General features: G+C 54.5%; 3 protein-coding genes across 4 annotated transcripts in view; 1 reads left to right on the forward strand and 2 right to left on the reverse strand.

Moving 5' to 3' along the window:
- DDX54 (DEAD-box helicase 54) overlaps positions 1 to 6,602 on the forward strand; it is a 20,638-nt gene extending 14,036 nt beyond the window's left edge. The window contains exons 15-20 of the mRNA XM_041729127.1: positions 416 to 643; positions 1,780 to 1,922; positions 2,012 to 2,125; positions 2,768 to 2,872; positions 3,148 to 3,260; positions 5,066 to 6,602. Coding sequence (XP_041585061.1) covers positions 416 to 643; positions 1,780 to 1,922; positions 2,012 to 2,125; positions 2,768 to 2,872; positions 3,148 to 3,260; positions 5,066 to 5,298 — 936 coding nt within the window. The 3' untranslated portion in view covers positions 5,299 to 6,602. The remainder of the gene's footprint in view (positions 1 to 415; positions 644 to 1,779; positions 1,923 to 2,011; positions 2,126 to 2,767; positions 2,873 to 3,147; positions 3,261 to 5,065) is intronic.
- CFAP73 (cilia and flagella associated protein 73) lies at positions 2,888 to 9,108 on the reverse strand. 2 transcript variants are annotated; one of them, XM_041729131.1, is made up of 5 exons: positions 9,078 to 9,108; positions 8,742 to 8,888; positions 8,213 to 8,371; positions 6,405 to 6,477; positions 2,888 to 3,147 (listed from the first exon to the last, which is right to left on the reverse strand). In XM_041729131.1, the coding sequence occupies exons 1-5, from the start codon at positions 9,090 to 9,092 to the stop codon at positions 3,131 to 3,133; spliced, it is 411 nt and encodes a 136-aa protein (XP_041585065.1). In that variant the 5' UTR covers positions 9,093 to 9,108; the 3' UTR covers positions 2,888 to 3,130. The 2 variants fall into 2 exon arrangements, with proteins under 2 accessions (XP_041585065.1, XP_041585064.1); XM_041729130.1 differs by having other exon boundaries at positions 8,667 to 8,888.
- A 145-nt stretch (positions 9,109 to 9,253) lies between these two features.
- On the reverse strand, positions 9,254 to 9,758 carry LOC121475331 (cilia- and flagella-associated protein 73-like). The gene has a single exon (XM_041728530.1). The coding sequence runs from the start codon at positions 9,656 to 9,658 to the stop codon at positions 9,254 to 9,256; it is 405 nt and encodes a 134-aa protein (XP_041584464.1). The 5' UTR covers positions 9,659 to 9,758.
- Positions 9,759 to 15,139: the final 5,381 nt, after the last annotated feature.

Here is a 15,139-nt window from a genome sequence, read left to right on the forward strand (position 1 = left end):
CCTGTCAGAGGCCTGGAACTGGCTCTCTGTCACCTTTCATCCCTCTTGATTCCCGCTGGGCACCCCATTTGAGGCCTATGCTGGGCATGCATAGAAGCTGGAAGGACCTACCCAGGAATTGGGCAAGGCTGCCAGACAGCCAGTATCAAGGAAAAGGAGCTAGAGTGTCATGGTTTCAGAGCCAAGTAAACCAGGATTGAAATGCCACTCTTGCTTGTCTCAGCTGTATGACCTTGGGTTGGTCACTTGCCCTCCCTGGGCCTCCTTTCTAATGGTAAAAGGCAGGTGACGGGAATACCTATCTCATAGCATTGAAAGGACTTGGGGAGGAATGCCACATGTTGCCCCCCAAGCTGGTGAGGGCTGGGAAGAGAAGGAACCCAGTGGATGAAGGACTCGTGTGTTCCTTCCACAGACCATCTTTGAGATCAGCGCCTCCAGTCGGGACCTGAGCAGCCAGGTGATGCGTGCTAAGCGGCAGAAGGACCACAAGGCCATCGCCAGTTTCCAGGAGGGACGACGAGGGCGACAGGAGGACACAGCTGGCCCAGCCCCAGGCTGCCCAGCACCCCAGGAAGAGAAGCCCGAGGAGGAGGAGGAGGAGGAGGAGGAGGAGGAGGAGGCAGCAGGAAAGAGTATAGAGGTACAGGCCCCACCCTTGGGACTCTAGAGTCTGGGCCTGGGGGTAAGGGCAAAGGGAGTTATCCTCAGGGCTTTGAGGAGTCCTTGGGGTGGATACCGTGACTCCACTTCCACCTGTGATGTGGAAATGAAGGACTCAGAGCCTCAGCCTCGATCTTAGCAGAGTGGGGTCATGGGACCACTCCACAATCTCTCGCCCAGAACCCTGGTGTCAGATGCGTTTCAGGATCCGGAATCTTTAGGGTGGCTGCACTGCGCATGGCATGCCACCCCACTGAGGTCTGGGGTGACAAATCAGATGCATCAGAGCATCCACGACAGGATGTGCTGTGCTGGCCCCACACCGAGGGGTCAGGCACAAACTAGGCAGCTTCCTATCATCTCAGCTTGGCTGAGAAGCTTGGCTTCTGCCATCAAATGAATCTCAGGGAAGCTCATTTCCATAACCTTGTGGATTAGGGCATTGTGGCCAGATGACTATGGGACTGGTCCTGGGCCCACAGGGCAGATCCAGGGCAGCACCGGAGGGTCCCCAGTGGCAGCTGTATCACTGTCATCCTCCCCATGACAGTCTCAGGCTGAGATCTGGGGCAGGCAGACAGAGGCCGAGCAGGGACACATGGCAACAGTGAGGGCATGACACAGGCAGCCTCAGACATGGGGCCTTCAGGCCAAAAGGCAGGCTGGGGTACAAGAGCACCTGGTCTGCCTGGTGGGCAGTGTCCTAAGCCTACTCATCTACCAGCATGTTCCTCTTATATTTGGTTTGTACAGAGGTCTCAGTAGCGAAAAAGTACAGGTGAAAACTCCTGGATTAGTCCATGTTGTATAGAGCAGGGCCAGGCCCAGAGAGGGGCAGGGCCTTGCCTTAGTCACACAGCCCAAGGAACCAGCCTGGGCTGCAGGATGGTCTTGCCCCACTTGGCACCACAGCCTCCTCCTCCCTTACCCAGCATGCTCTGCTGGTGCTGAGGTCATCCCATAGTGTGGATGAGGAAGCAGAGTGTCCAAGTGGCAATACCAAACTTTTAAAGTCCTGGAAGCCCCTGGTCCTTAACTCTAGCTGGACAGCAGGGTGGAGAGGCCGGATGGCTTCCCTAGGGGCCGCAGGTGTGACACTGGGCCTCCATTTGCCAGGATGTCTTCACTGAGGTCATGGGCCGGAAGCGGCAACAGCCAGGACCTGAAGGGGGAGCCAAGAGGCGGAGGGAGGAGGCCCGGCATCGGGACCTGGAGTTCTATGTCCCCTACCGGCCCAAGGACTTTGACAGCGAGCGGGGGTGAGTGGCCAGCTGGTCCTGGGGTGGGGCAGGTAGGGCCTGATTGGCACCCCACTGAACCATGACATGTCCCCACCCTTCCTCTGCAGCCTGAGCATCAGTGGGGATGGGGGCGCATTTGAGCAGCAGGTGGCTGGCGCCGTCCTGGACCTGATGGGGGACGAAGCCCAGAACCTGACAAGGGGCCGGCAGCAGCTCAAGTGGTGAGTGAGCAAGCAAGCAAACATGCACCCCCATGCCCACATGTCTGCCATGTGGTCGGTCCTGCACGACAGACATGTGGTCCATCTGTCCCGACTCCCATTTATTTCCCTAGAATAGGAAATATCACCCCCCATTTGATTGTGTACAGCATGGGTTGTGATGCCTCCTGTGCTGCCCCATGTGATCACACACAGCAAGGACAGTGACCCCACCATCTCCCTCACCACATCCTGTCCCCTTGGCTTGATCGTGCACAACAGGGATCTTAATCCATCTGTCATTCTTGCTAGCTTGTCTTTCTCGACAGAGCTCATGACGCATTTGTCCCATTTGGACTCTGGTTCCAGAGAAGTGATGGTACTCAACCCAGGGTCATAGACCCAGGAGGTGGCAGTGTAGGATTGGGAACCCCCCTTGGGCCCCTAATCTGGACCCAGGCCCCCCAATTCCCAATAACCCCCACACCACCTTTTGAGCCCTGGGCTTCCAGGAAGAGGTGACAAGGGGCAGAGCACTTGCTGTATGCTAGACATGGGCAGGCTGCTTCCCTTGGGGAGGTGGGGAGGAAAAGCGCCGAGGGGAAGAGGGCTACTCCAGGCCATCTCCTTCCCTAGTAGCTCTCTCAACTCCCTCTCCTGCAGGGACCGGAAGAAGAAGCGGTTTGTGGGACAGTCAGGACAGGAAGACAAGAAAAAGATCAAGACAGAGAGTGGGCGCTACATCAGCAGCTCCTACAAACGGGACCTGTATCCCAAGGGGCAGGGCCAGGGGTGGGGCCAGGGGTGGGGCCAGGGGTGGGGCCCAGCAGCTTCTACCTCTGCATCTCCTAGAGTTGGGAGTGGGATCAGGGCCAGGGCACTGCGTACTCGGGATGTGGGGGGCAGCGCCCAGCAGCTTCTGCTGCCCCACTCTGTAGCGGTGGTACCTGGATCTGCTGGAGGGGATGCAGGATCTGCTCCCTGCCCACTGGCATCTAGGGCATCATGGTCATGCACGCAGCCTCCTTAACGCAGCTTCCCAGCTACCAGAAGTGGAAACAGAAACAGAAAATTGATGATCGTGACTCAGAAGAGGAAGGAACATCCCACCAGCGAGGCCCAGAGCGAAGAGGTGGGAAGCGGGGCAGAGGCCAAGGTAGGATAGTCCTCAAAACAGGTTGGCAAGTGGTGCATCGGATCGTCCCAGGACCTGGTTCTCTTTGATTGGGCCTGAGCCCTTCAGGCTGCAGGGGGATTTGAAGGGGCTCTGTCAGCTGGAGCCCGTTCCTCGCAGCCACAGCTTGGGTCAGCAGCCCTGCGTGCCAAGCCCCTCTGAGCAGAAGGGCCATGGGATGGCAGGGCTCAGGACCTTTGCCAGGGCCCCTGTCCTGCCCCTGCCTCTGGGGGCAAGCTTGTGGTCAGCAGGCTCCCCCTTCCTGTGGGGGGACAGGCTCTGTGCTGGACATGCCACCTGTGAGCTGGTGGTGAGAAGACAGAGCAGCTGTCTTATAGGCGAGGGGACCAGAGTGGCTCCCGAGGGAGTCGGTGGGGGGCTAGTCCTGCCGTCTCCCCGTCTCCCCACAATCCTGCAGTGCTGCTCATGGCCTCTGGGGCCGTTCACTGTCCCAGCCCCTAGGCTGGTCCTCTGTGCCTCACTCCAGGCCTACTGGGTGCTCCACACACTCCCCTCTCCCTCTGGTGTCTCCTCGCTGGCTTGGTCTCTTCCCTTCCTCCCTCCGTCTCCATCTCTCTTTTTCTCGGAAGCCTCCTCTCCATCGTTTCCTAGGCTCGCTCTCTCTCCAGTTCCCTGTTCTCTTTCCATCCCCGACTCTGCATCCCTGTTTCTGCTCCTCTTTCCTTTCTCCTCAGGCTGCGTTTGTCTCCTTTCCCTCCATCTGTCTCCTCCATCATCTCTTCCTCTCGCTACACACGCATCTCCTACTCGCTGTCTCCCTTTCCCTGTCTCTCTGAGTCTCTCTTTTCCCTCTTGGTGCCTCTGTCTCTGTCTCCATCTCTGTGTCTCTGCAGACGTGCCCCTGCCTCCCCAGGCCTCTCACCCCTTGCTGCTTAGTCCTGGTTTTACCCCAGCTGGAGCAGGCTGTTCCTCTGGGCCCTGTGGGGGGGTTCAGGAAGGAACAGGTGTTCTCCTTCCCAGCTTTGTCCTCTGTGGAGGTGACGGGTCCCTGTCAGGTACCCTGGCCCCTGTGAAGACATCTGGGGCTGCCTTTGTGATCTTGTGTGTGGGAGCCCAAGGAAGGGAAGAGCCAGGCAGGGAGAGGGAACGTGGTAGAGGAGGAGGACCCGGGGCTTGCTGGGGGAGCCAGGGATGCAAGGGTAAGTGCTTTCCCAGAGACCTGACGTCTGCTGCTGCTGCCACTTTGCTAAGTGAGCTTGGGCAAATCCCTTCCCCTCTCTGGTCTTTTCTGACCTCTGTCCTGCCAAAAGAAGTTAAGCTAACAAGCCTAGAGCATGCAGTCCTTGGAGACAGGGATTGGAGTCTTTCTCGTCAGTGCTGGGTCCCCAGGGCCTGGCTTAGAGCGCATCTCAGTAAATCCTCATTGGATGCTCTGTAATCATGATGGGACACTTCGGAGGCCCTTACTCTGGGCTACCTCTTGTTCTGAGCAGTGTACACACCTCCTCATCTGCTCCTCGTTAGGACCTGTGAGAGAGGTGCTATTATCTCTAGTTCAGAGTGGGGAACGGAGGCTCAGAGGAGTTAAGCGACTTGCCCAAGTTCCAAGAGGTCACAGCTGGGATCTGAACCCCAGTAGTCTAGCCTGAGGTTCCGTGCTGTTGACCAGTACAACAGACTGTGGAAGCTTTATTGAGCACCTATGGTAAGCCAGAGCCCAGAGCCATAGCAGTGAAGACAGAACCATAGTGGGGTGGGGGTGAGGGGTCTGGAGGCCTCTGGGAGTGGACTCGGTGGCTGAACTCCCTGAATGCCCGTCCTGGCAGGTGCAGCCCAGCCCCGCAGCCCAGGTGCCCCTGCAGGCCGCGTGCGCTCAGAGCTCAAGACCAAGCAGCAGATTCTGAAACAGCGGCGCCGCGCGCAGAAGTTGCGCTTCCTGCAGCGTGGGGGCCTGAAGCAACTCTCTGCCCGCAACCGGCGCCGTGCCCAGGAGCTGCAGCGGGGCGCCTTTGGCCGGGGCGCCCCCTCCAAGAAGGGCAAGATGAGGAAGAGGATGTGAGGGCGGTGACCCGGCCCTGTGACTCCTCGCATGCTCCAAAGGTCAGGGTGCACATCGCAGATGACCCCGTGTACCACCGTGTGCCTGGCCCTGTGCCAGGTGCTGGTGGCGCTCCCTGCGGGCGCTGCACACCCTGAAGAAGAGCGCTGTGTGGCCACGGAGGGCAGCAGCCACCTCTGCCCAAGACAGAGACAGAGAACGGAGACGTTTAAACAGTCTTTAAGGGCTCCCAGGAGTTTGCTGGTGAGGTCGAGGCGGCCACACCTGAGTTGCTCCTGCTTCCACGCGTGCTGGGTGGTTCCTGAGCTCAGAGGTGGTGGCCACATGGCTCTGAGCCCTGAGTGCCTAAGGCCCAGTGATGGATTTTTAATGTAATAAATCTTTATTACGCACATCCAGTGGACAAGGAGTGCAGTCTACCCAAGAAGCTGGAAGGGGCAGACCCAGATATTAAAACAGGTGTGCCTGCTGAGCTGAGAGACCCAGTGGGGGCTGCGGGAGGGAGGTGAGAAGCAGGGTGTGGGGCAGAGGGCTCAGTGGCTCCCCTCCGGCTGTAAAGGGGTTAGTTAACATGGCTCCATCACACCCCCAGAAGTCAGAATTGGTCCTGGCCTCTGCCCTCCAAGCCCTGTGCCCCCAGCCCCAGTTTGGGGTCCTGGGACAGTCAAAGGTAGCCTCCAGCAGCTGGATTTTCAGGCCACCAATCATCTGCAACAGTCTGCAGTAGAGGAGGCTTTGTGCAAGTGCCTGCTGTATGATCCTCTCGCCAGTCTGGCTATTTTACTTTACTTCCCAAACACTCAGAATGTACCAGAATTTGCATCAGGCTTCATTCCAGACACTTGACACACATCAGCTTGTTTAATGCCATGACTGCCCTGGGTGGGAGGACCCGGTCCTAGGCCATGTGGCAGATGAGGGATTGGTGCCCCCCCCCACCTCCCGCCGAGTGCACACTTATTTAGCACTTGCTATATGCCCCTCCTGTACTCCACACGGCAGTCTGAGCGAGCATGGCCCTCCCATCTCAGGTGGGCACCACTTGGCACACACCCTGCAGGAAATGTATACCTCTTTTTCAGGGGTCCCCCTGCCCCCCTGCTCACCTGGGTCAAGGCTGGCCTGGGCCCGACGAAAACTGGTCAGCATGGAGGACCGGTCCAGTATGAACAGCTTCACCTGTGGGTCCCCAACACAGCAGTCACATCCCAGCCCCTGGGTGTCCAGTTCCACCCCCTCACAAATACAACTTAGGATGCTGCAGAGTGGGGGGGGGGTGGAGACCCCTAATAAAGCTATGATGATGGTTCCCTGGGACCAGCAAACCTCCCCTAGATTGTTCTGGGTCCTTTGGGCCTCGGTCCAAGCCTCCAAATGGTTTGTGAGCAGACACCCTCAGTTTCCTAGCTGGTTATCTATCATCTGCATTCTAATTAAATGAGTATTTTCACTTAACATTAATTCATTTTTTCCCCTTTTAATTGGATCAGTCATATTCCTTGGTGGCTGACCTGCTCTCATCTCCATGGGGTTAACATGCCCATATTTTGTTTTAATTATTTATTGATAGGAACTTAATGCCCCTGGGTCCACTGGCAAGAGCTAGAACTTAAGGCAAACTTACCCTTGGGCTCTCCCTTCATGTTTGTCACTGAAACATTTGAGAAGGAAACTATGTTTCTAACAAAAATAGAAAAGAATTAAGCTATACTCGTCATAAGTAGAGAGGCAACTGGACAAACTGCTATGAACTGAAGCCCTGCATTTCCCCCCACCACCGTCACCTGCAGGGGGCATCAGGTGAGGCCCAAGCCCAGGGAGCACTGTGGGACTAAAGCAGTCACCCGCACAGAGCCTTCCTCCTTGGGCTCAGGGTTGGTTGAAAGGGCAGGCTTCTGCTCACTTGGTCACATTGAGCCTCTGTCCCTGGACTCGTCCTGCATACCGCAGGGTGCCGGGCCACCCTTGGGACAACAAGTGGTGTACGTGAACCTATCCCACTCAGCATATGGCACAAAGTAGGCTCCTGGGGCCGAAGTTCTTGATGTTTGGTTGGGATCTGGGGTGATGGGCACAGGACAGGAGTTGTATGGGCAGGGGTGCCTTTCTTTTGTTTCTTCCATTGAAAGGGGCTATGCTTTGGGTTCCCATTAGAGACAACAAAGGTGGGATGCCTGGGTGGCTCAGGGGTTGAACGTCTTCCTTTGGCTCAGGGTGTGATCCCAGTCCGGGGATCGAGTCCCACAGTGGGCTCCCCACAGGGAGCCTGCTTCTCCCTCCGCCTATGTCTCTGCCTCTCTGTGTCTCATGAATAAATAAATAAGATCTTAAAAAAAAAAAAAAAGCAACAGAGGTGTCCAAAGTCAGAAACCCCTTCCCTCCGTTGTAAGCCATGTCACATGTTCTGCAGCTTTGCAAACCTGAATGACTTGGCCCATAGTGACATTTGTACAGAAAGAAGGACAAGGACACAGCCCCACGCTCCCTCTCCGTCCCTAGGAAGCTGAGGCCTGTCCATGCCTCAGGACAGGGGGGTCAGGTATTGATTAAAGGTGAGTCTCAACCCAGTTTCTCATTGATATCACTTGTTTGTGCTGTTTGACACTGGGACGAAAGACAGACGCTTGTCATGAATGTGCGGCGTCATCAGTACACACCCCAGCCCTTGGAGAGCCCTGAGGTCCAGAGAGGAGCATGACTTTTTGGGGCCACAGAGCAAATGCCCATCGGAGCCAAGACCAACCCAGGCCTCCTAGGCAGGGTCCCCAGATGGCCATGGAGTCCACATCTGTGGTGTCAGAAGTGTGCGTTCAGCTCCCAGAGGGCCATACTCAACCCAAAGTAGATGAGATTTCAGGCACTGTGAAGTTCCCGAAGGTCTGGGAGTGGGAGGGGACATAAAGAGGGGGCTCACCTGCTCCAGCTGCCCTTCGGTGTCCTCAATGTCCAGGGCAGGTGGCTGCCTCTTGTGCTGACACACTAGCTGGAAGAGGTTGAGCGCTGCCATTCTAGTGCGTCCCAGGAGAAGGGTCTTTGCTGCCGCTGTGTTCTGGATCTGAATCCACTTGGATTCCTAAAGAACACCACATCTCCTCCCAGATCAAGATTTGAACCTGCCCAGGAAGGCTGGGGCCCATCCACTTTGCTCCAGTTAGGTGTGCATGGGTGCCTCCGAAAGAGAAATGCAGGAACTGGCTGTCAGGTTCTGCTAGGACTGGCCTCCTGTGCCCTAAGGCCTTTTCTGATGGCCCCGTTAGGGCAGCTCCCATCTGGGGTAAGTATTGCTCCTTCTGCTCTTAGGAACCCCAGCATTCCTCTAGTGATGAGAGGCTGGGGTCCCTAGTGCCCACCTCCTCCCGGGCCCGTACCCAGCACAGTGTGCGCTCCCTCGCAGCCTCCAGGCGCTCCAGCAGCTGCACTCGCTGCTGGCTCTGCCTAAGCACCTCATCCTGCCAGGCGTCCCGCAGCTGCTGCAGCCGCCCACGGGCCTCCTCCAGCTCCTCCAGCCGCTGGCGCTCTGTGAGTCTCAGTGCCACCTGCATATCAGCCAGGCCTTCAAAGCGAGCCACCAGCTCGGGAACCCTCTGGAACTGGGGTGGGGTCAAGATGTGGACCTCAGGTGGCCCGCAGGCCCCTGCCCTCCGCAGGCCACCTGGCCCTCCAGCACCTCCTCGGTTAGCCCACGTGCAAAATGAGGGCATCACACAGTACCTATCCCAGAACTGAGGGCCACTCCGCCCCTCCCCACTCCCCCATAAAGCCTAGCCAAGCTTCACTACCTGCAATTGTTCCATTCAACGGATATTTATGGAGTGCCTGTGTCCTTGAGTGGAAGCTACCATGGCAAGCCTCAGTTTCCCCATTTATAAAATGAAGTTGACGAGAGTGGAATTCATGTCACTGGGCATTGGGGAGAATTCAAGAGCAAATCTTGTCCCTGGCATACAGTCAGTGCTCAATAAGTGGTGGTTCCTGGCATACAGTCAGCGCTCCAGCAGTGCACACCCAAAGCGGTCCCAGAGGCTGCTGGACGCTGCTGCTCGGTGGTGCCTAGGCCCCAAGCCTCCCGCAGGGCGCTCACCTCGGGCAGCAGCTCTAGCACTTGCCCCAGCAGGCGCGCGCAGGGCTCCAGGCGCTGCAGCCGGTGCTGCAGCTCCTCGCGCTCCCGCCGCAGCTTCTCCAGCTGGGCCCGGAGCCGTCGCGCCTCGGCCTCCTGGCGGCTCGCCCGCCGCCGCTCCTCTGCCGCCCTCTGCAGTGCGCGGCTGCGCCGGGCCTCTGTGTCCTGGGGAGGCGGATGGAAAGGAGGCGAGCGCCCGCACGACTTGGGACTCACCGCTTCCCCGGGCCCCAACACTTGCATGCCCAGCGGTAGGTAGCAAACAGATGGCCTGTGGGTAGCTTCCCCCCGTCTGTTTTTGTCCCTCACTTCTTCCCCAAGCTCTTTAAAAACTCACATGCATCATGCCGTGTGTGCCTCCTACTATTCCTTGTATTGGTAAGCCTAGTTTTAAAATTTCCGTGCGAGTCTGGCCCCGACAGGGTTGTGACTTTGTGACCCAATGGCCTGCTTCTCCCTGCCCCCAGCAGTCTCCACCTACCTGCAAGAACTTGTCAAACTGGACAAAAGATCCCTTTAGCTCCCGCTCCTTCTGTTTCACCTGTTCCCAGCGCTGTTTCAGCACTGCCATCCTGGTCTGGAACACCTGCGGAGAGGCGAGGAGGGGGTGTCTGTGTGTATTGGGGGATTCAAGTTATCCAGCGCTTTCAGACTTCTTCTTTTTTAAACTTAAAAAAAAAAAAGATTTTAGGGCAGCCCCGGTGGCGCAGTGGTTTAGCACTGCCTGCAGCCCGGGGTGTGATCCTGGAGACCCAGGATCGAGTCCCACGTCGGGCTCCCTGGATGGAGCCTGCTTCTCTCTCTGCCTGTGTCTCTGCCTCTCTTTCGCTCTCTCTGAATAAATAAATAACTAAATCTTTTAAAAAAAGGATTTTATTTATTAAAATTTATTTTATTATTTATTTATTTATTTATTTATTTTATTTACACACACACACACACACACACACACACAGAGGCAGAGAAGCAGGCCCCATGCAGGGAACCCGATGCGGGACTCGATTCCAGGACCATGGGACCACTCCCTGAGCCAAAGGCAGACACTCAACTGCTGAGCTACCCAGGCATCCCAAGACTTCTTAACTTCTGTCATCTGTTGTCCCTGATCCTGTCCTACACCGCAGCCCAAATCCACCCATTGGCTCCCACCTCACGTGATGAAGCCCGAATGCCCTCCCGGAGCCCCTGCATGGGGACATGCCTCTCCTTCCTTCTAGCCTCACTTACCCCTTCCCCTGACTGTCTTCCAGACCCTCATCCACCTGTGCTCTGTCCTTGCCTTCCAGGATAATGCACTGTTCCCCCTGCCTGCTTATCCCTCCTCACCCTACCCGCCTTTGCTGAATAAGCTCACTTGCTCGTCCCTGGTCCCCAGACATTATATCCTCCAGGAATGCCTCCTTGACCACCCTCTTGTGGAGACAGGGGCTTCCTTTGGGCTCCCACAGTCTTCTCAGTGCTTTCCCTCCTGAAGCAGTCATCACCCAGAACTTGCCTGTCTCCTTCTCTAGACTGTGAGCCCTATGAGGGTGAGGACTGCAATGAGACTTCTAGATCCCAGGGTAGTGTCGTGCACATAGTAGGTGTTCAGTGCACATTTATTTGCACCAACTGATCTCATTTGATCCTCATTTGATCGTTGATGAGTAAACCAAGGCTCAGAGTGGTAAAATAACCTGTCAGACCCTGTAGCTCATAAGTTGGTTCCATCACTTCCCAACTAGCTCACCATTTTGCGGGGGGAGGGGGTTCCAAAAAGTCTCAGGGACTGCAGAGAAGACTCACCTCCTTCTGGGCCTGCAGGCTCCGGTCCACATCCACCAGCTCCCGCCTCTTCTCCAGGAGATGCAGCACTGGTGGGAGGTGCTCCACATTTTGCCCTGGGATCTTCCTGGAGGGGCTCAAGGAGGAGGTGGGGATGAAGGAGGCAAGAGCCAGGGCCCCAAATTCCCCTCTAGTGCCTGAAATGCCCCCATGAGCCATAAACTAGCCGCTGAATTGTTCATTAATTCAACAAATTGTACTGAGCACCTATTCCATGTATAGGCACCTTCCAGGCACTGGGGAGCGGGGTGCAGGTGTGAACAAGGCAGACAAAAATCCCCATCCCCACCTTCCAGAAGCCGGTGTTCTGCTGAGGGGGTCCACAGAAAACAAAGCTAACAAATGATAAATAATGCTTGGACCTGATAGGTGCTCAGAGAAAAAATAGGCAAAAGGAAATCTTTCAACAAGGAGGTGAAAAAGTTTCTCCGGGGAGACCCTGAGGTCATCTGGGCAGAGAACTGAGGGGCAAGAGGGAGTGAGCACGTGGATACCTACAGGGAACAGCCAATGCCAAGGCCCCAAGGGAAAAGCTTGGTTTGTAGAAAGTGCTTGAGGCTGCTGTGGGGGTCGAGGACTAGCAGGAGAGGCAGGGCAGTTGGCAGGAAATAGTGACAGGGGTCTGGGATGACACAGAGACAGAGTAGTTCTGGTGGGTAGTTGGAGGGGAGAGGTGAGGAGGGTCAGTCATGCTGTAGTTTGAGAGCAGAGTTGGTGCAGTGTTGGGGGGTGAGAAGGGAGAAAAAAGTGAACTCAGAGCTGGAAGGAGAGTGCTGGTGGGAGGCTGAATGGGACACGGAAGATCAGGTCCTTGCTGCGGCCGGAGCTGTGCGTGGCTGGAAGACTGTTAGACCTCCCCTCGACCTCCCTGGGAGGGCTCCAGGAGGAGGCTGGGATCTGGAGACTTGCTGGGGTGCGGCAGTGGGGCGGGGGAGCTGCACACAGCCCTCCACAGTGGCTGTGCAGACAGCAGAAGGGATGCTTGAACATTCTGTTCAGCAGGGTTTTCCCAGCACCGCTCCAGACTCTGACACAGAGCTCGAGACTCAGTCACTGCTGAGCACAAAGCAGGCACCAGACAAGCTTCCTCCACGCTTCCTTGAAAATGCAGAGTTTGCAGGAGTTCACAGAATTCCTTCCCACCTCAGTTCAAACGATTTAACCTCAGCAGGAAGTCAGCCAGGGGTGGGGATCAGGAACAGATGAGAGGCCCTGGCTGTTAACCCAGCTCTGCCCTAACTAGCGCTGTCCTAACCGGCCAGAGATCATTTTCCTCTAAGACTCAGTTTCTTCCTCTGTGAAGTGGGGACAGTAATATGCCACCAGGAACTGCCCAAGGAAGCCAGGCGCCACAGGCAAGGGGAAGGCATGGGCCATCCCACCGGCTTCTGCCCTCCTTCCACCCCTCCCTGCATTCTGAAGCACTCACAAAGATATTTTCTCTTGCAAGGCCAGTCGGAAATATTCCTCCCAGGGCACGGCCATCCTCCCGGCAATTGCCCCGGGCTTTCTTGGGCTTTTTTTCCACAGGGCCGGAGTCTTGCACTAGCTCAGGAGGCCCTGGGGGTTTCTGATGGAGGGCAGCGAGGCAGCTGTGCTCTGTACTCTAAGAAGGCAGCCACCTAGCAGGCCTTGGTTGCCGGGGCAACCAACCACACAACATTCCGTTGCCTGCCTGAGGCCAGGGGCATCCATCCTGGGGGAGCACAGAGGGGGCCCCTGGGAGCAGAACAGGCTCTGCTGATTCCAGAGCCAGCTTTAACTCCCAATCTAAACTGGGGTGCGGTGAGGAGGAGGTGTGTCCCTCAGCCAAAAATTTCCCCTCTTGGTACCCCATGTCTTCCTGGTCAAGCCTCTTCCTGGCTGGTGGGATGGGATCGCCTCTTATCGTAGCTGTACGCCAATTGTCCGTTCAAAAGAATGATTATTGGGCATCCACTGTTGGCCAGGTCCTGGGCAGGATCATTCACCCCCTGGCAAGGTGCTGAGGGCTTACTATGTTCCAGCCCCTTGAAGGTCAGCTTCCTTTGCTGGGGGATGGGGCTACCCTGGCCAAGTCTCATGGAACCCCCAGCCTGGTTACAGAGATCACCACCCAGCGGAGTCCAGCTTGGAAGGGCCCCATGATCTAGATTTGGAGGATGTAGTAGGGGAGGAGCTGATATACTCTGAGCAATTACTGTTGCTCAAACACTGTGCTAGACCTCTCTATATAATATCAATTTAATTCTTAAGACAGCAAGCACTCCATGGGGTGGTATTAGGGAAAAGTGCCCAGAGTAATACTGCAAATACCATAGGAAAAGTCACGAAATAACACACGCTAGCATCTCATCATCTTTACTTTCTATCACTTTACTTTTATGTTTTAAATTATTTATTTTTTCATGTAAAGAAATGTATTTTCTTATTGGAGAATAATGCTATTAGAAAAAAGCTATATTTATAATGCCTACATTGCTTAAACAACTCCTAAGCATATTTTTAGGAAGGAGCTAAAATAATGTACATTTTTCTCCTTGAGCATGTTGCATTAAATCGTACATATATCCTTCTGCATAAATCAATGTAAAGTTATAAGATACATGACCTAATTTTTTCTTGATTTAAAAATATTGAGGTATAATTTACATCATGTAAAATTTTATTTCCCATGTGTGGGCTTTATGAGTTTTGGCAAATGCATAAAGTTGTGTAACCACCACTGCTGTCAAGATACAAAGTGTTCCACCAACCCCAAAAGTCCATGCTCCTTCATAATCAACGCTGTCCCCACCCCAGCCCCTGGCAACCACTGACCTGTTCTCTAGCCCAGTAATCATGCCTTTTCCAGAATATCAGAAATGGAATGAGTCTGGCTTCTATAACCCAGAAGTGTTCATCTGAGATCCATTCATGTTGATGTGTGTACCCATATTTCATTCTTTTTCATTGCTGAGTAGTATTTGATTATGTATCATGGTTTGTTTATTCAGCCTCCAGCTGGGTCACTTCTAGTTCTGGGCAATTACAAAGAGAGCCCGTGTTCATGTACAGTTTTTTTTGTGTGAACATAAGCTTTCATTCTGCTCTGTATAAATACGTGGGAGTAGGATTGCTGAGTCATATGGTAAGTCTATGTCTAACTGTACAAAAAAATGCAAACTTTTTCCAAGTGGCCGTATCATTTTTATATTCACACCAGCAATACATGAACAGTCTCGTTGCTCCATATCCAATACTACCAGTTGGTATTGTTGGTTTTTTTTTTTTTTTTTTTAGTCATTCTAATAGATGTGTAGCTCCTGGAAGACTTTTTATTTAGAGATCATTGTAGATTCAAATGCAGGTGAAGAAATAACACAGGAAGATCCTGTTTCTCTCCATCCAGTGTTCCCCAATGGTTCCATTCTGTATACTACAGTACAATATCACAACCAAGAAATTGGTGTCGATACAATCCACCAAGCTTGTTCAGATCTCATGGTTTTACATGCACTCAATCGTGTGTGTGTGTGTGTGTGTGTGTGTGTGTGTGTGTGTGTGTGTGTATGTATTTCATTGCAGGCGTTATCACACGCGGACTTCTGTTACAGCCACAATCAGGCTACATACAGAACATTTCTCAAAAGGATCCTTCATGCTACCCTTTGATAGCCAGGACCATCTCCCTCCCTCCTGCCTCCTGAACCCCTGGCAGCTGAGTACCTGTTCTCCATCTGTACAGTTTTGTCACCTCAAGGATGTTATATAAGTGGAATTGTACAGTATGTAACCTTAGAGACTGGCTTTTTCACTCAGCTTAATTCTCTTGAGATCCATCCTACTTGCTACATGCATCAGTGTTTATTCTTTTTGATTGCTGAGTAGCATGCCATGGGATGGATGTGCCACAGTTGGTTAAGCATTCAGGTAGAAGAA

Source organism: Vulpes lagopus, chromosome 14, assembly GCF_018345385.1.
Source record: "Vulpes lagopus strain Blue_001 chromosome 14, ASM1834538v1, whole genome shotgun sequence".
NCBI classification, from domain to species: domain Eukaryota; kingdom Metazoa; phylum Chordata; class Mammalia; order Carnivora; family Canidae; genus Vulpes; species Vulpes lagopus.